This window comes from Bubalus bubalis, chromosome 5, assembly GCF_019923935.1.
Source record: "Bubalus bubalis isolate 160015118507 breed Murrah chromosome 5, NDDB_SH_1, whole genome shotgun sequence".
In the NCBI taxonomy this organism is placed as follows: Eukaryota; Metazoa; Chordata; class Mammalia; order Artiodactyla; family Bovidae; genus Bubalus; species Bubalus bubalis.
The window spans coordinates 2,071,529-2,094,822 of record NC_059161.1 but is presented as its reverse complement, the minus strand read 5'-3'; the positions used below and the strand labels follow the sequence as shown (position 1 = coordinate 2,094,822).

Sequence of the window (23,294 nt, the reverse complement as noted above, 5' to 3'; positions counted from 1 at the left end):
TAAGCTTCCCTGAGCCCCTGGGAGTCCCCCCAAGAAAGAAGCAGGGTTGGGTTTGGGGGAGAGTGGATACATGTGTATGTAGGGCTGAGTCCCTTCACAGCTGACCTGAAACTATCACAGTATTGTTAAGCGGCTCTGCCCCAACACAAAATAAAGAGTTTAAATTAAAAAAGAGAAAGAAGCAGGGTGAGATGGCCCCGGCGTCCAGTACACATGGGGTTATAATAACAGATGGACCCTCCGATGCTTCTCCTTGGAGTGTGACTTTTTGAAGGCAGGGTGTGGTCACCTCCGTTTGTCCCCCGAGTCTCTATTGCAAGGCCTGGTATGCACCAGATTTAATGATCAGAAATGGGAAATGGGTTTTCGTCGACTTTCAATTACTGACCCACGTCAGTTGAACATTTTCCTAAAAATGCCTTTCTTGAAGCTGCTCCACAGTGACTCATGACGGCGATTTTCAAATAAAGGCCCCTGGGAGAGGGAACGTGGACTCACAGTTCTGTGGCCAGACGGTGAGAAGATAAAGGGGGCATCAGAGAGGCTCTGATAAGTTCACTGTGGGCTTGAGAAAGATCCACACATTTTTCTTCTTCTAATTGTTTGCCAGCCTGACTGCACTTATGAGAAAGCACAGGTTTCTAATGATTAACCTCCTGGGTTGTGGGGAGGTGTGCCGACAACCCTGTGAGGCCTGTGCTCGTTCACACGCTCATCTATAATGTCAGCCTGAGTCGTTGCCCACGGAGCAGCTCGGCTTCTGAGATAAGCCCTCCCTTTTATTACAGCTGATAACGCAGGATCGTGTGAGGTGGCATTGCCAGCTAGTGAAAGGTTCTGATGTGTCCTGGAAATCATAGTCTGTTCGTCCACCCAAAAGTGTTGACGGCATGAGTACCCAGAGAACTGACTCGAAAGGAGGAGATAGTTTTTCTCCTTCCCACCCCTACCACTGTATCACCTGTAAGCTTGTTTTCTAAAGAGAAGTTATCTTTGGAATTGCCAACATCTCTTATCTGGAGATAAGGAAGGAGTCATATTTGCCTTGTCCTTTCATTCAAAGAGCTGCGTGCAAACTAGGACACGCATAGCCCAGGGAAGTTGCATACTCGCCAATTTCAAGATAACATAAAATATCACGTAATCAATTATGGAAATACTGAACTGCGATGTCAGCCTGGAAAGCCTCCTCAGAGAGCCTTAAAACAAGGGATCAGTTGCCTGAGAGGGGTGTTAAAATGACAATTGGTCAAGAAATCTTTACCGAGCGCCAGCAGTGGGTCCAGACCCGCCAGCCCGCGTGTGGGGTCATCTGAGTGTTCAAGGGCCCTGCCCTCCACAAGCACCTGAGGAGTGGCTCTGGCTGTTGTCAAGTGCCAGGGACTCAGGCCGCAAGCAGGCACTTACTGGAGTGAGGGTACCTCCATCAGTCCTGTGTTCCTCTGTTTATCTCACGAGCATTTCTGCCGACACGGCGCTGGGCTCCCCAAGAGCTGCTGTTTCTGGGCACCCCCAGCTAAAAAGCGGGGAGACAGGTAAACAAGCATGGCACTTGGTGGAATCAGAAGAAGTGATGACATGAACAGCACAAAGTACAAAGCCGGAAATGAAGCCGGAAATGAAGTGCTGGCGTGAGAGACCGACGTGCTCAATTTCACCCACTACTGCAACTCCTGACGAAGCTGTGCTTAGCTGCTCAGTCCTTTCTGACTCTCTGCAGCCCCTTGGACTAGCCCTGCAGGCTCCTCCGTCCACGGGATTTCCCAGGCAAGAATACTGGAGCGGGTTGCCATTTCCTCCTCCAGGTCCGAAGAAGCTGAGGACCCAGGAAACAGATTTCCAAAGCCAGTCTCTCTCCCTCCTGCCTCTGGATGTGGGCAGGGGTGGCCGTGAAGACAGGCCCACGCCTTCTAGTAGGAGCTGTGCTCAGAGACCTGCGAGGTGGGTTCTCATCAGCTGCTGTCGCCCAGCCTGTACTCAGCACCCAAGGTTTCCTGTGAAGCAGGATCTGAGCTTCTGCTCTCCTGAGCCCACGCACCAGTGTTGGTGAGCGTTCTCCCTGAAGAGGAATCACTGCCACAGGGAAGGGCCTGCTTCTGCCTCGTTCACCATTACACCCCGGACGCGACCCTTACTCGCAACAAGCAGCTGGCTCTTCACATGTTTACTCAAGGAGTGCAGTTCTCTTGGTCAGAGCCGACTCACCAGCTCAGATCATTTCTGATGGAGATGTTTCTGGGTCTGTTTTCCTGATCACAGAGTAGCCTCAATCTCTGCAGTTGCCTTTTTCCCTCTAAGTAGGGTCAATACGGTCTTCCAGACGGGAGCCTCGTGTTCGGCACTGTTTCTGCATTAATATATTGTCTCACAGTCAGAGACATGAGGATGTCTCTCAGTCCATCCTCATGACAAGAGCTACTCGTGTATTTTTAGGTGAGAAGATAAGGGTTACAGAACTAAGTGGCTTGGCCATGCTCTTGGAGCTGGAAAGTGCACAGTTGTGCCCGGAATCCTTAGTCTAAGTTCAGTGCTGCCTTGACCACATTCTCTGTTTCCTAGACTCATGGAAATAGTCCTAAGTTTATATCATTGGATAAGACCCTAATGCTGGGAAACTTCAAAGGCAGGAGGAGAAGAGGATGACAGAGGAGGATGAGATGGTTGGAGTTTGTGCAAACTCCGGGAGTTAGTGAAGGACAGGGAGGCCTGGCATGCTGCAGTCCATGCGATTGCAGAGTCGGAAAAGACTTAGAGACTGAACAACAACAAGGTCGTATAACTGCTAGTATATGAGTGAAAACTTCCTAAGAATCCCCGACCATCCAAATCTCACTGAATACTCACTGAAAAATGAGTGTTAAAAGTGAGTTAAATTAATTTGAAAAAAAAAAATGGTTTAGAAAATTCTAGCACCTTTTTAAAAAAATTGAGTATGGTTGATTTACCATGTTGTGTTCGTTACAGGTGTATAGCAAACTGATGCGACTATATATACATTGATATATTTTTTCAGATTATTTTCCATTATCGGTTGTTAAAGATATTGAATATTGTTCCCTGTGCTGTGTGGTAAATCCTTGTTGCTTATTTATTCTACATGTCGTGGTTTAGTTGCTAAGTCGTGTCCGACTCTTGCGACTCCATGGACAGAGGAGCCAGGCAAGAATACTGGAGTGGCTTGTCATTTTCTTCTCCAGGGAGTCTTCCCAACCCCAGAATCGAACCTGGGTCTCCTGCATTGCAGGCAGATTCTTTACCAACTGAGCTACGAGGGAAGCCCATTCTCTATGTAGTCGTGTGTAATATTAATCCCAAACTCCTCATTCATTCCTCCACCCCTCCCTTCTTAGCCATTACAGGACATCTAAATGTCAGGTGTTATCTATGTAAAAGCACGATGTATCAACATTCAGGCCCACCAATTTCTTTGGCTGGTTACAGTTGCAAAATGAAGAGAAGCGGTTACAAATAGGCCTGGAAATGGATCCATATGCCCTCCACGTCTGACGGTGGATATGTGACTTGTACCTGCATAGGTGTGTGAAGAACGCGGTCCCCTGGGAGGGGGGCGGCATCGTGTGCCTGCACGGCTCACTGTGACTCAGCCCTCTGCATTTTACTCCGCGCTGCTGACGTGGGAGGGAGGTGCTGCTCTCGGCCCACGCTCCAGATGCCGAAACGGAAGTGGACGTAGTTTGTGGGAGGTTGGCCAAATCTTAAAGCGAGTGCAGGTGAGCATCAAGAGGGGCTTGGTGGTCGTTCCGGTCAAGGGCTAGCGTGACGTGGACTAGCTGAGACTGAGGACAACGGCCCTGGGCCTCTAGATTCGAAAGTCGCTTGAACTGTCGTGCTGGTTGCTTTTCATATAAATCCTCGCGGTTTGGCAGCTTGCGGATGTGTGTGTGTGCTCGGTCACTCACTCGAGGCCGACTCTCTGCGACCCCAGGGACTGGGGCCCACCAGGCTCCTCTGTCCATGGAATTCTCCAGGCAAGAATCCTGGAGTGGGTTGCCATTCCTTTCTCCAGGGGATCTTCCCCGCCCAGGGATCAAAGCTGCACTGTAGGCAGATTCTTTACCCCTGAGCCACCTGGCAAGTCCTGACTTGCTAATATCCATATACTGTTTCAGCTTGGGCTCAGTGTATTAACCTCTTATAGGTATACAAGTGGAAGTGAAAGTGAAGTCGCTCAGTCGTGTCTGACTCTTTGCGACCCCGTGGACTGCAGCCCACCAGACTCCTCCATCCATGGGATTCTCCAGGCAAGAGTACTCGAGTGGGGTGCCATTTATACAAGCCTGGGCGATGTGAATCGTTCTCCTCCTTTTCTTTCGTGTCTTATTCTTATTTTGGCTGTGCTGGGTCTTCGTTGTGATGTGCAGGCTTTCTCCCCAAGGCATATGGATCTTAGTATCTGGATCAGGGATGGAACCCAACTTGCCTGCATTGGAAGGCGGACTCTTAACCACTGGACTGCCAGGGAAGTCCTATCCAGGGTCATTCAAGTGGGGTCCGCTGAGGACTGTCTGAGGCGCCTGTCCCTCCCACGAGCAAATGCTAATAGATCTACTCATGACAAGTAGACCCATCTGATGGAGTACCTTTTCCTAGCAGCTCATTGATTACAGATACTTTGCTTAAGTATTTCTCTGTGGCCTGAAACGTATTTGTCCAAATGCAAAGAAGGACTTTCAGGAGGGAGGGCGTGAATTCATCTGGTGACCGTTGGTGGTTTTCCTGGCTTATATGGTAGGGTCTCTTGTGTGGAAAAAAAAAATGCAAAATAAAAAATAGTACTGAGTTACAGAGTCATTTTTTTCCATTTCTTTTACAGGTAGATGACCAAATGAAGCTGCTTCAGAACTGCTGGAGTGAGCTCTTAATTCTCGACCACATTTACCGACAAGTGGTTCACGGAAAGGAGGGCTCCATCTTCCTGGTTACTGGGCAACAAGTGAGTGTAGATGCCAGAAGGAAAAAAGAAGTGTCTTTTTATTAAGCATGTGCAGGATGGCAGGAATTCAACTAGGTCAGAAGCTCTTTTGCGCTTTGAAAGGGATATATATTGGCTGCATATAATTTAGAGACGCTGACTTGGGGCGCCCTGTTCCCGCTCGGATGGTTACAGTGAAACTTGGCCCAGACCGCCACCCTGCAGGCCTGCTGGGGTTGCGAGTGGTGCTCTGAAGGGTCAAAACAATTGCTGAGTCGGGATTAATGGTTGGTACCTTGGGTTTCTTCCCCAAGCTTCTGCATGAATCTATCACACTTGATTGTTAGCTATTAAAAAAAAAAAAAACAAAAACTTGGAAATGATGAAATCTTGGTATTTTGGAATCATGTTGGTGGAAGAGACTGATTCAGATACTGTATGTCAATCATCTGTATCTTTGGCCTAAAGGCAGCCAAGTGAGAAGGAAAGGCAGTGTTCATTTTCAAGAGTCAGTCACTGGTTTCTCCCCCCCCCCCCACCTTTATTTTTCTCTTTTTTTAATTGGAGTATAACTGCTTTACACTCCTCTGTTAGTTTCTTCTGTACAGGGAACTGAGTCAGCTGTGTGTACATATCCATCCCCTCCCTCGTAGGCGCCTCCCGCACCCCCCCAACCCGCCCGGTGGGCCCTCCCCCCCCCCCCCCCTCCCCTCCCGTCCTGGTCATCTTGGAGCACCGAGCTGAGCCCCCTGCATTCTGCAGCAGCTTCCCACTCTCGATCTGTTTTGCACAGGCAGGGGTGTGTGTCAGTCCCACTTGCTCAGTTCGTCCCACTCCCGCCTAGCCAGTCATTATCAAAAAGGAAGATGGAAACAGGAAATTACTGTGAGGTCCTACTCCTTTACGAATGGGTATTTGTTTGGTCCACGAGTATTTATTGAGCATCCTGCAGGGTCCCTCGGTCACTGTCCTGTGGCTTTGGCATATATTAGTGACCAAAACAGAAAAGTACTCAAACGATAAAGGGGCTTAACGCTTCAGCAGGAGAAGCTGACGGTAATCAATAATCCTAATAAATGTGAGAAGTCAAAGTGCTATTGAATTAAAAAAAAAAGGCGGAGGGGGAATGCCGTGTAAAGGGGAATCAACGTCCTCCCCTGGTGTGTTGCTGTGTGACCCACGGCTTGCAGTGTTAACGGGACGGGTTGGCTGAGCCTTATTCAGAAGGTGAGATTTGAGCGAAGCCTTAAGGGAAGAAAGACACCTGGCCTTCTGGACACCTGGGAGGAGAGAAAGTCTGCCTAGTGAACCTGATTCCAGCTTTACCGTGTTCTGGAATGTCCCTCCTGGTTCTTGGCCTCCGTTTTCTGTTTTCTGTGGGTTGTTAAAATGATGGGAGGGATGCAGAGATCCGATTAGTCCGGGGGGGCTGCTGCAGGCCTCAGGACCCAGGCACCGTGATCTTTTACGTCCGACCATAAATGTTTATGTGCTGTGAAAGCCCGGCAGTGCATATTTGAAAGTGAAAGGCTGTTTCCACATCATTTGCTGAATTATAGATAAATCACGTGTTCCCAATCAAGTTAAAGGCAAGCACTGTCTCAGAGTTTTTGCAGATCGGATCAGCCACCATCACTGCCTGGCCCCTGCTTCCTGCACAGCTCCTGAGAAAAAGGCTTTCTAGGATCAAGCCTCAGCGGGTTTGACTTCCTGATCTTTTGAATTTCTGTTGAGCGTTTCCAGCCTGTGACCCGGGTCTTTGGAAGAAGTGTACCCATTTTCAGAGCCTCATCACAGCCTGCCTCCCAACCCCCTCCCTCCCAGGCCCCACGGGGAGCTACATTAGAAGAACAAGACTCAGCCCACAAATTAATTTGATTTCATCCTTCCGAGTTCCAGAAATCAAATGGGTTTGTGCCGTTCTTTCTCAGAGCACTTCCATTCCTGCTCTTAGAAATGCTCCTCATTTCACGTTTCATTTTGCGCTAAGTGCTGACCCTGGTAAAGGCAATTACCATGTAAAAAGTAGAGAAAGTGCCCTCTTCCTCCGATTTTCCAAACCAAGAATGGTCAAGGAGTGGATGGCGTTTCTCATGTTTAGTATCAATTATTGCTACTTCGTGTTTTCCATCACAACGGAACTTCTTACTTAACCCTGAAGTTAGCTATTTTAATTCTGTCCTTTCTTCTGGCTTCTCTAAGGGTACATTAAATAACCTTTTTAAGCCAAAAGGAAAAAAATGATTGTCAGTAACATTAAGCGTCGCCAAATCAATTCTACATATCAGTATTTAGCATCTTATCACTATAAGAATTCATTTCTTATCAGGATTTTTAAACCACATGCACACAAAACGTATGGCTGAAAGTGCATATATAAAATAGCAACAGAGGATTTTGAAGTGGTTCCACTTTTAAGTGTTTGCATATTCTCGCTAATGAACAGCCGCTGTAACATTTTCCTATGGGAAGGGCCTGCTGGCACCTTTTCATTATCTTCTGTTATTATGTATCGTATTAAAAAGACAGGCATCTTCCAGCATACAAGTCATCAAAAATTTCATCTATCAGAACGGAAAGCAATTTAGCTAAAACTGTTGCTCCCTTCATGATGAGCGGAATTTATCCAAAGGGGACATCCACTTACAGTATTTCTTCAATATCTCCCTTGAATTTAATGGGCACAAAGATTCTGGGTAAGGCAGTAATAAATTAATTTTACTAAGTACATAAAAGACAAGGCCAGCTGCTCCTGCGATGAGTGCAAACTCCACATTCGACAATGAAAATATAATTATGTTTGTAATAAAATGTAAAGAAGTTGCAGATCTGGGCGCTGTTTCAGGAATAAATCACTGCTCCTCCTTCAGAGCCATGTGATTTGATAAATTATCCTTGAAGGAGAGGTTATCAGAGCCCCCACTTCATGAGCATGTTTGAGCTCTCACATTAGCCTGCATATAAATATATAGCGATAAAGTTGTCGGTATGCCAACTGATTTCCCGAAGTCCACCTCACTAGTTTAGAGTCCCGTGAAACCATTTCAGTTCCTTTCTCTTAGAGTGTGTTTATGTTTCCAAGTATGAAATTCTGACAGTTGAACTTATTTCATACTATTTGATCTATATACACCTCACAAGTTTTAACTTACCCATCTTTTTAAAAAATGACTTTAGAGCCCTTTCAGTTACAGTGTACTTCACTTGCAACTGTGAAGTTTTCGTTTTGTAACTTTCAGTTCAGTTCAGTCGCTCAGTCGTGTCTGACTCTTTGCAACCCCATGAACTGCAGCACGCCAGGCCTCCCTGTCCATCACCAACTCCGAGTCCACCCAAACCCATGTCCATTGAGTCGGTGATACCATCCAACCATCTCATCCTCTGTCATCCCCTTCTCCTCCTGCCCTCAATCTTTCCCAGCGTCAGGGTCTTTTCAAATGAGTCAGCTCTTCGCATCAGGTGGCCAAAGTATTGGAGTTTCAGCTTCAAAATCAGTCCTACCAATGAACACCCAGGACTGATCTCCTTTGTAACTTACTGCCTACCTATTAGAACCACACACATAGCATAATTGAATTAACCCCATCTTAATAATAAAAAAGAATCACATGCTCAGTCTCTCAGTCATGCCTCAGTCTTTACAACCCTGTGGGATGTAGCCCACCAGCCTCCTCTGTCCATGGATTTCCCAGACAAGAATACTAGAGTGGGTCGCCATTCCCTTCTCCAGTAGCAACACACTTGTGGCTTACTTTGGTACACTTTCCAGGTGTAGGGCTGACTAGTGATTTTTTTTTAACGTGTTATGTGCATTCTAAGCTGTAGTGACGATGCTTTCAGCTGGTGATTCCACGTTTAACTTGGCAGTGTTGTCCCAGCTGTTCTCATTTCTTAATGGTGATGGGAGTGGGTGGCCCCTTACTGTTATCCAGCTGAACACCTTGCTGAGAGGAGGGCACGAAAGGACGGGGCCTTTCCGAGACTTCCACAGGCCCTGCCCGCCCTCCTGCTCTGCCCCGGGTTTCCCCCACCTCTGACCCTGGCTGCCATTCCCTCTTCTACCCCACTTTGTCCCTGTAGGATTTACATTCTTCTTATTAGGAGGAATAGTTAGACCCTGTACAGTCCCCAAGGGATTTGGAGCTGAGCTACCCCTGTTAAGTAAGAAGAACGTCCTTGGAGTAGGAAGTTCTCCTGGCGGGACCTGGTCCAGTGAAGGTCGGGGCATCCCTGGGCGTGCCCGGCGGGTGGCCCTGCAGTGGTCGTGGCATCCTTCCGCTGGGCCTCTCTGCCTCCAGCTCAGGCTTCAGGCCGCCTGTGTGCTGGTCCTTCCTTTTACACGGCCCGAGACAGAAGCCACGGGAGCACTTAGCTGCTGGTGTGTGAATTTAGGGGGAGAGGCGGGCACCTGGCCCAGGCGAGGAGGACGGTGTGGTGGGATGCGGGGCCTCCCGAGGACGCACATGGACTGGGGCTTTTTCATGCGCAGTTGACTCTCTGTAAACTGATTGACACCTTTGGGGGGGGTCGTCTTTCCACTGACTCATAATTTTTCTCACTCTCAAAAAAAGGTTTCTGTGCACCCAGTATTCTCTAGTTAAAGCTGAAAATTCAACTCATCATATTTACACACACACACACAAAATCCATTCTGCCTTGTTTTTAATTGCAAATTCTCCTCGAGGGACTCGTTCTCCTGCTTAGGAGGCAGCCCTGTGCCTTCTCCTAGAGAAGCAAGTGCAGTCAATTATGGTAATGAAATGTCAATAAATATAAAAATTTAATACAATCTGCTCCGGGTGAGTGGCAGATGAGGACTTGCCTCCCAGACAAATTTGCTGCTGCTGCAAATATTAAATGCACCTAAAAGAATATCTGGCTGCCTGAGAGCCCACCAGTGAAGGAGAGGACGGGGCGGCAGGCACCAGCCGGGCTCTCCCATCGTGGTGGAATTGCAGCAGCAAAGCCGGCTCTGCCATTGCCGCCCCGACACCTTAACTTACTATTGTAGGTCCAACTTTGGGTGTCCCTGCGAATAGTCTGAGGTGGATGCATCTGCTGCTCCGTTTTTGTTTTTTTTTTTTCCTTTTAACGGAGAAGAAAATAAGCCTTTTTTTGTTTTCCAAATCAAGAAATTATTCTTCTCATAAATAAGATTGTTGTATCTTTAGAGAGTGATGTATTAATAATCGCATGAGGGTAGCTAGTTGTAGCTTTTTAGGAAGCGGCAAACTAAGGAACTGCAGAAGGAAATGGCAACCCACTCCAGTATTCAGTATTCTTGCCTGGAGAATCCCATGGACTGAGGAGCCTGGTGGGTCCATGGGGTCAGAGGGTCAGACCCAACTGCGTCACCATTGCTCACTCACTCCAATCAAAGAATAATCTAAATGTGATACCTTCATCATCTGTAAGCATAGAGTCTTGAATGATGATTACTTTAAAATGAAGTCTCTTAATAATTTTATTAAATAACATTTAAAAAATAAATAAACAATAATACATCTCTGCCTTCACTTGCCTCATTAATTAACTTTGTATACACTTAGAATGTAGGCTGCCCAGGTGGTGCCGTGGTAGAGAATTACTTGCCAATGCAGGAGATACAGGAGGCGTAGGTTCGATTCCTAGGTCAGGAAGATCCCCTGGAGGAGGAAATGGCAACCCACTCCAGTATTCTTGCCTGGAGAATCCCATGGACAGAGGAGCCTGGCGGGCTGCAGTCCGTGGGGTCTCACAGAGTTGAACACCACTTAGCGACTGAGCATACATTTAGAATGCTGCTCTGGATTCACTTTTTATGGACAGTGTATTTTCCTTTAAACTTATTCATAAGTTAACAGTTTTCATCTTAGGTGGTAATGGCACATCACAATAGGAAAAAAGTCACATCCAACTCTTTGACATCCCATGGACTGTAGCCCACGAGGCTCTTCCATCCATGGAATTCTCCAGGCAAGAATACTGGAGTGGGTTGCCATTTCCTCCTCTGGGGGATCTTCCCGACTCAGGAATTGAACCTGTGTTTCCCAAGTCTCCTGCATTGGCAGGCAGATTCTTTACCACTGAACCACCTGGGAAGCCCCATGTATCTGTATATATGTGTATTTATATATATGTATAAAGTCTAAATAAATAGTAAATATGAGAGACTTGCCAGTTCTGCACATGCAGTTTTTCCTACTAACACGCCACCGTTCTGTGTTGCAGGTAGACTATTCCATCATAGCCTCACAGGCGGGGGCCACACTCAACAACCTCATGAGCCATGCACAGGAATTGGTGGCAAAGCTTCGTTCTCTGCAGTTTGATCAACGAGAGTTCGTGTGTCTGAAGTTCTTGGTGCTCTTTAGTTTAGGTAAGGAATCCTTTCCGCATCCAAGTGACTAAATGATCCCGATCTTTGAGTGCCTTGAAGTCCATCCATGTTTTTGTTTTTCCAAAAGAGAAGAACCTTCTTTTCTAATCATGACATATTCCAGCTTGGTCATGTTTTCCTGTGCAGTCCTGGCTGAGTTGTAGCTCTGTAGTGGGTGGACTGGGGCATGGAGGAGTCATGACTGATGGCCGTAACAAGGGGGTGACCCTGATAGAAAGCTGCGGCAGAGGGCCAGGAAGGGCTCGTGGGCCACGTCTGGGCCACCTTAGCTGCTTTGGTCGTCTCTCTGTACCTTTTGCTTCAGCTTGCAAGCTACTGCTGTTTTTGTTCTTATAAAATATGGAGAGTAATTAAAAACTTGATTCTTAAATCTCTATCAGGATTAACTAGAGTATGTTTATAACCAAATACACACTAGGCAAGCATAAAAGATGATGGTTGTCAAGGGGAAAGGATGCTTCTTTAGGAAAGCTTTGGAGAAGAAAGATAACTAAGCAAGACAGATTAGCTAAATCAAGGTTCCCAGTGAGTCAGCTGAGAAAAATCACCACTGCTTGGAATAAAAAAAGGATTAAGGAGATGGATTTTTATTGACTTCAAAGGCACAGATTTTTCTGCCTGTCCCATACTTGATTTCTGTATTTTGTTGGCTTAATAAAGCCAACTTAAATAAACTTTTTGCCAAGTGCATTTATTACTTATTGGCAGACAGCTGAGGGAGGCAACTTCCCTTGAATGAAAAAAATGCAGAAATCAGATTTACCAACATATGTTTTTTCTTTAGTCTTCAGTTATAAGATAGTTGTGAATTCATATCCTAAGAAATAAAACAATAAAACACACTGCAAAGTAAAACAGATGTGTCTACGCTCCAGATTTGGTACTTTCGTTTTAAAATTCTTCTTGACAGCACAGCACAACTGTTGCTAATAAAGGCATAGTTTGAAGTAATAGAACCAGAGTTAATTTTTCACATGTAGTCAACATTAAAAAGAAAAGGAACATTTTCATATTTTGGAAAATGTGATAAATATAGCAAAAAGAAATGTTACTGAAAATTTGAAAAGACAACAGAATTTCATAGATGTAGTGTTCAAAGGTTTACCATGCCAGCCCTGGGACCTGTGTGGTTTCTATATTAACCACAAGAAATAGGAGAGTTCTATTCAACTAAGTCTATGTCCCAAGAGCATTTTTTTTTTTTAATGGAGAGGAACATATAGCATAGGCCTGCTTGCTGTCATCTCACTATTTATTCTGCTTTATGGCAAGATCTTAGTCTTTTCAACTCATGCATTTGATCAGTAATTAAATGAAAAATGTGGTAATGTGTGTGTAAGAAATCTTACAGCATCTCAGTGATAAAATATTTAAACAGAGTCATCTCACTTCAGTGGTATTTTAAATTAGTTGAAGAACTGCGTGACATTTGAAGATGCGGAGATTAACCATCAGCCATGTTTCGTTTTCATCACTTTTATCTTTCGTTCATCATTTTTCAAAATTATTATATTCTCTGCCAGATACTATGGATGGGTGGTCAGGGGCATGGGCCAGGGGTGGTGGGGGAGGGGCTCGAAACGCTCGAACGTCACAGGTTATCCTCCTGAACAGAGGGCCCACGTGTTTACCAGAACTGCCCTCTGTTTAGTGAGTATGTTAACCGTTTCAGGATCCTGAGCATCAGGGAATACCCAGTTGAATGTCCATTAAAACTATGCTTGTTTGTGGCTTAAGGAAGAAAGGAAAGCATGGCTTTCTGGTTAGATGTAAACCAAGTCTGGCCAAGGGTTCATTTTTAAAGAATCACGAATAGTTTCGAGCCATAAAATCCAAGTAGTTTCCAATCTCTGAATGGAAAACGTTAGTCCCCCTTAGAAACAATAAATAATCAATCTTTGGAAGGGGTGTGGTAATTCACCATTGGGCACCCACGCCAGCCCCCAAAGCCTGTTGTACCCAAGATGGATGTGAAATCACATCAGGGCCTCCCCCAAAAGCTGACCCTGTGCCCCGGACTCTGAAGCCTGCGGTGTTCCTATCCCAGGTTTATTCCTGTATTGCTGTGGTCAGTATCCCTTGAGATATTCCTATCTCAAGGCTCCAGCCTTGAGCCTCTGGGATCCTGGAGATGGCTGGGGCTCCATGTGGACTCATATGAGGTCAGGGGCTGTGTGGACTGAAAGATGAGGTGGGCTTTCCAGGTGGATGTGGTGAGAGTAGGTGTGAGCCCTCGCAGGTCCAGCCTCCTAAGACACAGGATGCCACGCCGTGCAAAACACGGGAGGCAGGAGGGCAGATGGACTGGGGACTGGCAGGGGATGTGGCTGGAGAGGCGGGCGAGAGGCACTGCCTGAGCTGAGCACTTCCTGTCCCAGCCACGGGGATGCAGTGGCCACCAAAACTGGGGACCACAGTCTTCATTCTGCAGAAAGTCCGGATTCTTTTTAAAGGGTTGAAGGCGCGTCACTGAAGGGGATTTGCCTTCCCTGTAGCGACGTGGAAAGTGGACTAGAAACTGTATTCAGTGGATTTAACGAGCCTTGAAGACAGGAGTGAGATGGGTATGGACATGTCACAGGGCACAGACCTCGGGATGTGACAGATGCAGAGGAGATGCTGGGATGCATCTCGGTTTTCTAGGCTCCTCACCCAGAAGAGGAGATTCGACAGAAGCATCCCCTGACTGATTTCAACCAGTGTGTTGGTCTTTCAGTCGTGTCCGACTCTTTGTGACCCCATGGACTAAACCCATGGAGCCCGCCAGGCTCCTCTGTCCATGGGATTCTCCAGGCAGGAATACTGGAGTGAGTTACCATGCCTTCCTCCAGGGGATCTTCCTGACCCAGGGATCAAACCTGGGTCTCCTGCATTGCAGGTGGATTTTTTTGCCATCTGAGCCACCAGGGAAGCAACTAGGTTTCTCCTAAAAGTTGTCCTACACTGAAGCTGAGTCCTGATATCATGAAAAGCTAATGACGGAACTAAAGTAAAAGCTGCAGCTGACCAAAATTCTTCCAATCTGCTACCTGAATTTTTCCCCTTCAAATTGTGTCCATAAGCAGACATCAGTTGATTAAGCTGGTTTAGAAAAAGAAAAAGTGAAAAAATGCTCTGTCTTCCAGGATATTTCTCTGTGTGTGATAGAGTGGACTCCAGAGTCCCAGTCTTTGCTGGTTATTTTGTTTTCTTAAAATCCTATTACTTATTTATTTTTTCTTTTTCTCACCTAACTATGCTCAGTTGTGTCCAAGTTTTTGCAACCCCATGGACTGTAGTCCCCCAGGCTCCTGTGTCCATGGGATTCTCCAAGCAAGAATACTGGGGTGGGTTTCCATTTCCTCCTCCAGGGCATCTTCCTGACCCAGGGATCAACGCCACATCTCCTGTGTCTCCTGCATTTTCAGGCAGATTCTTTACCACTGAGCCACCTGGGAACCCTTCTCACCTTACTATGAGATAACATAATTTGCATCCGTGGAAATAATTCTTAATTGTCCAGTGCAAACTGATGCCCCAAGAGAGGCCAAAATAACATGTTTGTTTATTGGCTTGTACTCACACCTTTTAAAGAGGAATCGAGGTTGCTGATGCCGTTTGCTGTTAGCCACCAGGACAGAAGTGACTCTCACAGAGGAGGAGGTAGGCGTGTGGGGTCATGATCCCAATACTGTCTTTACCGCTTGCCTTCCAAGACCAGTAGACCGGTCCCGTCCACTGCATCACCTGAAAACAGGTGCAGAGCTGCACAGGTCCGAGCTGAGCTGAGGAGGTCACCTGGCCTGTGACTGCTGCTTCCTGGGTACGGTCGTTGCATGGTCCAGGCCAGCAGGGGCGTGAATGTGGTCTGAGAGCTCAGGGCAGTGTCCCAGCTAAGAGGTCACCCCGGCCGGGATCTTCTCTGTCTCAGGGCTCCGTGCCTGGACTTGGTGGACTCCTGTTCGATCCCAGGTGGCAGGAGAAAATAGACACATATTGCATCCCGTCTCGTCTGGTGTGTGCCCTTGACTGTTGTGAGCCGTTCTCTTGTCTGGTCAGTATTTCTCACAGCACTTTTGCATACTCAGCTGCGTGGAAGAGATCATTTCTTCTCTTTGAGACAATTTCCCTGACCTAAAAAGTTGATTGGGGTTAGAAGTTGTCCTTTATTTTTCTCTATATCCCAGGTTTCATTGCTTGATACACAGTAGGGACTTAGGAAATGTCACTAATAAAGTAGATGCATCAATAGAGTTCAGTTCAGTCGCTCAGTCGTGTCCAACTCTTTGCGACCCCATGAATCGCAGCACGCCAGGCCTCCCTGTCCATCACCAACTCCCGGAGTTCACCCAGACTCACGTCCATCGAGTCAGTGATGCCATCCAGCCATCTCATCCTCTGTCATCCCCTTCTCCTCCTGCCCCCAATCCCTTCCAGCATCAGAGTCTTTTCCAATGAGTCAACTCTTCGCATGAGGTGGCCAAAGTACTGGAGTTTCAGCTTTAGCATTCCTTCCAAAGAAATCCCATGGCTGATCTCCTTCAGAATGGACTGGTTGGATCTCCTTGCAGTCCAAGGGACTCTCAAGAGTCTTCTCCAACACCACAGTTCAAAAGCATCAATTCTTCGGCGCTCAGCTTTCTTCACAGTCCAACTCTCACATCCATACATGACCACTGGAAAAACCATAGCCTTGACTAAATGGACCTTTGTTGGCAAAGGAATGTCTCTGCTTTTCAATATGCTATCTAGGTTGGTCATAACTTTTCTTCCAAGGAGTAAGCGTCTTTTAATTTCATGGCTGCAGTCACCATCTGCAGTTTTTTTGGAGCCCAAAAAAATAAAGTCTGATACTGTTTCCACTGTTTCCCCATCTATTTCCCATGAAGTGATGGGACCAGATGCCATGATCTTCGTTTTCTGAATGTTGAGCTTTAAGCCAACTTTCTCACTCTCCTCTTTCACTTCATCAAGAGGCTTTTTAGTTCCTCTTCACTTTCTGCCTTAAGGGTGGTGTCATCTGCATATCTGAGGTTCTTGATATTTCTCCCGGCAATCTTGATTCCAGCTTGTGTTTCTTCCAGCCCAGCGTTTCTCATGATGTACTCTGAATACTCAGCTTTATTTTTATTTTTTTAGAAACTAGTTTTATTAATTTTTGTTTTATATTAGAATATCATTGATTTATAATGCTATGTTAGTTTCAGGTATACAGAAACATGATTCAGTTTGACTTATTCAGTTTTAAACTCAAGGCAAAGCCTTTACTGAAATAGTTTGTGATCTGTATAATAGGAGGTGTTTCAGTCAGAAAGTTCTGTCTAAGTGCTTAGTTGAGTCAGGCGTGTCCAACTCTTTGTGACTCTATGAACCATAGGCCGCCAGGCTCCTCTGTCCAGGGATTCTCCAGGCAAAAATACTGGAGTGGTTTCCATGCCCTCCTCCAGGGAACCTTCCTGACCCAGGGATTGAACCCACGTCTCTTACGTCTCCTGCATTGGCAGGTGGGTTCTTTATCTATCCAAGTGCAGGTTAATTTTCAGAGACTAGTTTTTCCAAAGTACTCTCTAACAACTACCTCCTCACAATTAAATTCTTTCTTTTTTCTTTAATTGAAGTGTAGTTGATTTACAATGTTCCAGGTGTACAACAATGTGATTTAGTTATAAGTGCACATGTATATATTGTTTCAGATTCTTATTCAGCATAGCTTGTTACAGGATATTCACTGTAGCTCCCTGTGCTGTGCAGTAGGTCCTCGTTGATTTCTCTACTTTATACCTAGTAGTGTGTATGTGTTAATCTCAAACTCCTAATTTATCCCCTGCACCTTTCCCCTTTGGTAACCGTAAGTTTATTTTCTTTGTCTGTGAGTCTGTTTCTGTTTTCTAAGTAAATTCATTTGTATCATTTTTTTCAGATTCCACATGTAAGTGACATCATGGGCTTCCCTAGTGGCTCAGACAGTCAAGAATCTGCCTGCAGTGCAGGAGACCCAGGTTCAGTCCCCTGGAGAAGGGAATGGCTACCCACTCCAGTGTTCTTGCCTGAAGAATCCCATGGGCAGAGGAGCCTCGCAGGTTACAGTCCATGGGATCTCAGAGAGTCGGACGTGACTGAACAACTAACGCTAACTAACTAACTATAAGTGATATCATGCACTGCTCATCTTTCTCTGTCTGACTTACTTTATGTAGTATGATAGCCTCTAGGTCCATCCATGTTGCACAATTACATTCTTTTCTAATCCCAGTTTGCATTCTCCCAGGTTATGTGGAGAGCTATTCATTTATAAGCTCTCAGAGAAAGCTAAGTCGGACACGACTGAAGCAACTTAGCAGCAGCAGTAACATTAGAAAGAATATCAGTGGCTAAAACCAGGTGGTTAATGCCTATCTGTTCCAAGCAAGTAAATGTGAGACGTTAGGCCTTCAGCCCATGTTCACGAATGTGGCTGAGGACGGCTGTCCAGTCCTTCTCGGGGTGGACACAGTCGTGTCTCAATCCATCGCGGCAGCTCTTAGCTTCGCTCCAAGCGTCCAGGTGTTGACTGGGGTGCTGCTCACGAGTAACACCGCGCAGGGAAGAGTCATGCTCGTGAGGGCGGACACCCCATTGGAGGTGGGTGGTGGGGCTGAGTGACGACTCGATGTGAAATCCCCGGCCTGACAGCCGCCCTCATCCAGCTGCCGCCTGTGGCCCGTCTTGGAGGAGTGCCGAGTGAGCAGCGGCGTTTGCTTCATCCCCTGGCTCGGCTCCTCCGTCCCGCGGGCTCAGCACAACCCCTGCACCTCAGGGCCGTCAGGCACAGTGTCTTAAACACCAACGACCGTCCAAGCAACTGCTGAGTGTCCAAGAACAAAACAGCATTAGTGTGGCCTGATCCATGGTCAGAAGGGGTTTTGACGGTGGCTGGGTAGTACCTTCAGGTCCGAAAGTCATTGAAAAATTACAATTTGAAAAGCAAGATATTTCTAAGGCCGGACAGAGTGGTTTTCTCCTATTTGTGTGGCTGCCGTAAGCTCTGCAGCCTGACCCGACACTGGGGGCTGGCCGTTGTTCTCGATGAGGTCAAGGCTGCCGAGCCCCCGGATTAACCAGCTCTCCAGCCCGTGAGCAGGGGATGTGTATCTGGTTTGCTCCAAGCTTACTCTTGAACATATAGTAGGTTTTTAAGAAATACGTATTGCGTGTTTCACAGACGAAAGAATGCTTTTGCATCCAACTTCTGGGTTAAAAAGAAAGGGGTGAAACCTGGTGAGGAGAGGGATAAAATGGAATATTGGCGTTGACGTATACACAGTACTATGTATAGAATAGATGAGCAATGAGGACCTTCTGTATAGCACAGGGAGCTACTCAGTACTCTGCAATGGCCTATAGGAGAAACAATCGTAAAAAGAGAGGATATATATCTGGTATAACTGGGCTTTCCAGGTGGCTCAGTGGTCAAGATCCACCTGCAGTGCAGGAGACTCAAGTTCGATCCCTGGGTTGGGAAGATCCTCTGGAGGAGGAAATGGCCACCCACTCCAGTATTCTTGCCTAGAGAATTCCATGGACAGAGGAGCCTGGTGGGCTGCAGACCATGGGGTCACAAGAGTCAGACACCACCTGAAGACTGAACAGCAGTGGCCGCGTGTGTGTGACCGGCTCACGGTGATGTGTGCCTGAAAATAACACAACATTGTAAATCAATCACACTCCAATAAAAGTAAAAAATATTTATATTATAAAAAATTTTTAAGTAATAGAAACTGGAAAAATTAGTTTTAAAAAATATACAAAGTTTCAAGGCAGGAGGCTAGAAAATAGATCCTCTGGATACATATTAGAGAATTCGACATCTTTTTATTTTAGAAATTAAGGATCTGAGTCTTCGCATTGTGAGTGGAGTTCTTGTTAGGGAAGTAGAGACTAAACAGAATCTTCTCCTTTGGGAATAACATAGTCAATGAAGTTAAGGACCGATGCTCAGTATTCAGGTTCTGTTGAAACGGCGGTGCTAAGAGGCTCAGTGTCAATATGAGCCATAGAAGGAGGGGGCAGGAAGGCGTTTCTCCTCTAATGTTAACAATAAAGTACCCTCAGGACTTCCCTGGTGGTCCAGTGGCTAAGAATCTACCTTCCAATGCTAAGGACCTGGGTTTGATCACTGGTTGGGGAACTGAGATCCCACATGCCACAGGGCAGCTAAGCCCGAGTGGTACAACTGGAGAAGCTTGCATGTTGCAGCAGAGACTCAGCACAATTTTAAACATTTTTAAATGCCTTCAAGTGGGTAAACGTCTTACTGTCCCCCTTTCATTTCGTGTTTAAAAGAAGACCAGGTAGTCTCCCCCAGCATTTTAGGCTCAGAGCCACATCTGGAACTGACAGCCCCAAAGCTCGGTCTGGCACGACAGACACTTCAGGGACCTATGAGCTTATCAGTGAGTGTTTCTTAAACGCTCCCTACATCCTAAGGCACCATCTCTACAGACAGAAAGATGAAGAGAATCAGAACTGTCATCTGAAGAATATAGACCAGGAAGAAGACCAGACTCTCTTGGGTAAAAGCAGGGAACTGCTTTACATGAATTTCCCATTTTTATTGACTATACTAAGTAATTGCAAAGCTTTTCACTTCCCTTGGTTTCTGTGTGTGTGTGAGAGAGAGAGAGAGAGAGAGATCGTATGTCTGTGTGCACTCTGGGCTGAGGATTTCGGCGAGCTTGTGGAAAGCATTGTGTCATAGCCTTGGTACCTCCCTCTTGAAGAATCCCTCCTCGTGGTTTGTTGCTGTCTCAGCTTTGTCTCTTTTTTTGACCGCGAACCACACCTTAGGAGAGCCGCACGAGTGATCCCAGGCTTTCAGAACTCATGTGTCTGCTTTGTATCCGCCTGGACTCTGTGACGTTCACAGGAGACGATCAGCCGGAGCAGCTTGATGGTCGTTGTCCTCTTGCCCGGTGGTCATCAGCATCAAACGCTCTAAACAGAAAAAGAGGAGGCTAGGAGATGCAGGACGCGACGCTCCTTGGTGGGGAGGGGAAAATTAGGACGTTCTATCTTCTGCTTTACTAAAGGGTCCGCCCTGACTCTTGCAATATGATGTTGATTTTGTTAATAGTAAATAAAATCACACTGTGCTTTCTAGCTTGAGACTGTGGACAGTGAGTTCAGTCTTGGGTTGAAGAGACGTATTTTTGGTCACTGGTTTTCCCAAAGAGCTTATTCTTTGATAGGATGGATTTTGTCTTGTTTTTGTTTTTTTAATCTTGTCCGGTAATTCTTCTGCTTGGGGCTTTTAAATGAGGCTTTATTCTTGTTTCCTTCTCCTGCACACGCCATTTCTCCTCCCGGCTTGCACTGTCAGAAGCTGGCCAAGGTGCACGGTCAGTGCTCCCCAGGGAGCAGGTGGCAAGAAGAACGCCAGGAGGGAGACGAGCCCCGTGCAGTCAGAGCCTCTGTGCAGCGCTCAGAAAGCTGTCACCAAAGGGCACTCGCGTCAGTGTCAGGACCGGATTGTTTATCTATGTAGATTTCATTTGAAATGAGAGCGTTCTAATGGGCCGGGAATCGCAGATCAACTGTTGCTCTCAGATCCCAATGAACCAGAGGCCACAGGACTTGCAGGGATAGTCAGCATTGCGTGGTTAAGTGGCGCACAGGCAAGGCCCGCGTGTCCCCGGCCCGGCGGCCTTAGTGGTTCGGTGCTGGCCTCCCCGACCGAGGCCGCTGCTCCTTCTTCACTGCTGTCGCTGCTGGATGGGAAAGACCACCATGAAGCCATTGCCAAGGGTGGCGTGTGCCCTCCTGTAATAAGAGAAGACCACCCCCCCGCACGCCCGCCTCCTCCCCTCTACTCGGGGTTTGCGGCCCTCAGGACAGACCAGGGTGTGCGCTGGTTGCTCAACTGCATTCCATTCTCCGGTCCCAGTCCAGAGGTCACTGAGGCATCAGCGTTCAGTCCCGCCTCCTGCGGGGAGGAGGCAGTGTTGCAGGATCCGGTGATGACTGGTGAGTTATGGGACGTTGGGTTGTTCTGGCCTGGGCTGTGCCCCCATGCCCTGCTGACCCCGAGCTGGGCAGCCTTGGCAGGGGGCGCACACAGGGACATAGCAGAGGCCCTATGCTCCGCCCCTCGACTTCTAGACGAGTCTGGAAATAGTGACAGCCACCTTTCAAGGAGGGGATGCCAGGAGAGGAGCTGCAAAAGAAAGAGCTTGTTTTGCCGGCGTCTCCAGCAGAGGCCCAGCAGCTTGCTGGGTGTGAGGGGTTTTGCCTTTGGACTGTGTGCCCCTGTTGAGTTGGAAGGGGCGGTGGAAGGCGGATGAGAGCACAGTTCTAAGCAAAGCCATAGGAACCGAGGGAAACACAAAATCCCCTTTGCTTTTTGGCAACATTAAATCTAATTCACGAAAGTGGGCCCAGCCCCAGCAGATTGATGACAGAGGTTAACGCTGCGTTTGCAGCGCCTGGAGCAACACGAACTGTGCGCTCTGTCAATCAGACCACGACCCGCGGGCGTAGGGTCAGCTGCGGAGCAAACCCACGCCGACGCGGGTCGTGCTGCTGTGCTCAGCTCACAGCCTCCGTCCAGGAGTGCCGGGAGAGCTTGCGAAGGCTGGAGGCCTAGCAGACCTCTGTACTTGTGCATCCCCCGTGTGTCTGAATATTAATTCAGTTCTGAAAACAGGCACAGCTGTCTGCAGGCCACAGAACTACTTACAAAGTACCTGGAAAAAAGCTGGAACAGCAAAAACCAGTTTTCCCATGATGTGGTCATTGGTTTTCCTGAAGCTGGTCTCATTATTTGCTTTGTTGAAGCCTTCCAAACCCTCACCTGTGTGCTAGAGCGCGGGCACACACACGCACACACACACACGCACACGCACACACACACAAACATGCACACACACACACGCACACACAAACACTCGCTGTCCCTGACTGGTGGATATATTCCCCTCACATCGTTCCCCAAGTGCACTGGTTAAATTGTTCCTTGTGAAACATAAGGGAAAGAGGGCTCCTGGCTTCTTCCTACAATTAGCATTCCGTCTCAGTTTTTCCCTTTTCGTGTATGATATTATAATTTAGAAAAACACTCACCAGACACTTTCTAGATCTCCACAGGATTGCCCGGCTGATGGAGATGCAGAGGAAGGTAATGCTGGCAAATAAGCATTTCCTAAAATTTATGTAATCATTTGAAATTCAGAAAGGATTGATTAGCATTCAGGAGATGCCCCCGCTCAATATTTACACCATAGAGATTTGGCAGGAGCAAATAATGGCACATAAAGTTGATGCTTGTCTTAATTAAATGCGGTATAATAGGTGTTGTGTGGATTTTTTTTTTTCTTTCAGTGAGCAAAGCAGTTTAGCAATGAGCAGATATAATTCATTTTGGAGTTCTAAGTTTGAGCTGAATCGATATGAATTTACAGCCGTGGAAGAAGTGATTATCATTTGTTATCTGCTGGCGCAAGAATATAATTGCCTAAATAGCATTTATTTAGGCATATTTCTGAATAGCTTATGCCTAAGAATATTTATCAGTTTTTAGTTGTTCACACTAATATTGTCATTTTGCTAACTGCTGCCGTTTAGGGAGATGATTTTTCAGAGTCGATTGGCCTGGCAAACTGGGAGTGAGCAGGGAGGGAAGTGGCGGAGGGCGCGGGGCGTTCTGCCCAGGTGTCTCTTGCCTTGGTCCTGCCAGCTGCTCTGTGACGACCCCAGGACCGGCTGTCTTAGTCTAGACTCAGAGGAGGTTAGTTGGTTAATGTGGCCGGTTCAGGTCCGCACACTAGTTAACTCCAGACCCCTTGGGGGCATTCTAGAATGGAGCCAGTCTGTCACTCATGGCTGAAACATTCGTAAACCTTTTTCCTATTTGACTGATAAAATCCAATCTTGAGTTCTGGGTACATTTGGTTTTTGTTGTTGTTCAGTCACTAAGCGGTGTTTGACTCTTTGCAACCCAAGCACGCCAAGCCTCTCTGTCCATCTCCA

The 23,294-nt window shown here is 46.9% G+C and overlaps 1 protein-coding gene across 7 annotated transcripts in view; it reads left to right on the top strand.

Annotated features, from left to right (window-relative positions):
- NR5A2 (nuclear receptor subfamily 5 group A member 2) overlaps window positions 1-23,294 on the top strand; it is a 164,559-nt gene that overhangs the window by 70,472 nt on the left and 70,793 nt on the right. For 6 of the 7 annotated variants that reach the window (XM_044942631.2, XM_025285308.3, XM_006078426.4 and 3 more), the window contains 2 exons: window positions 4,835-4,954; window positions 11,144-11,291. In XM_044942631.2, coding sequence (XP_044798566.1) covers window positions 4,835-4,954; window positions 11,144-11,291 — 268 coding nt within the window. Of the gene's footprint in view, window positions 1-4,834; window positions 4,955-11,143; window positions 11,292-20,117; window positions 20,430-23,294 lie in introns of those variants that run through there. The other variant, XM_044942630.1, reaches the window with a different exon arrangement.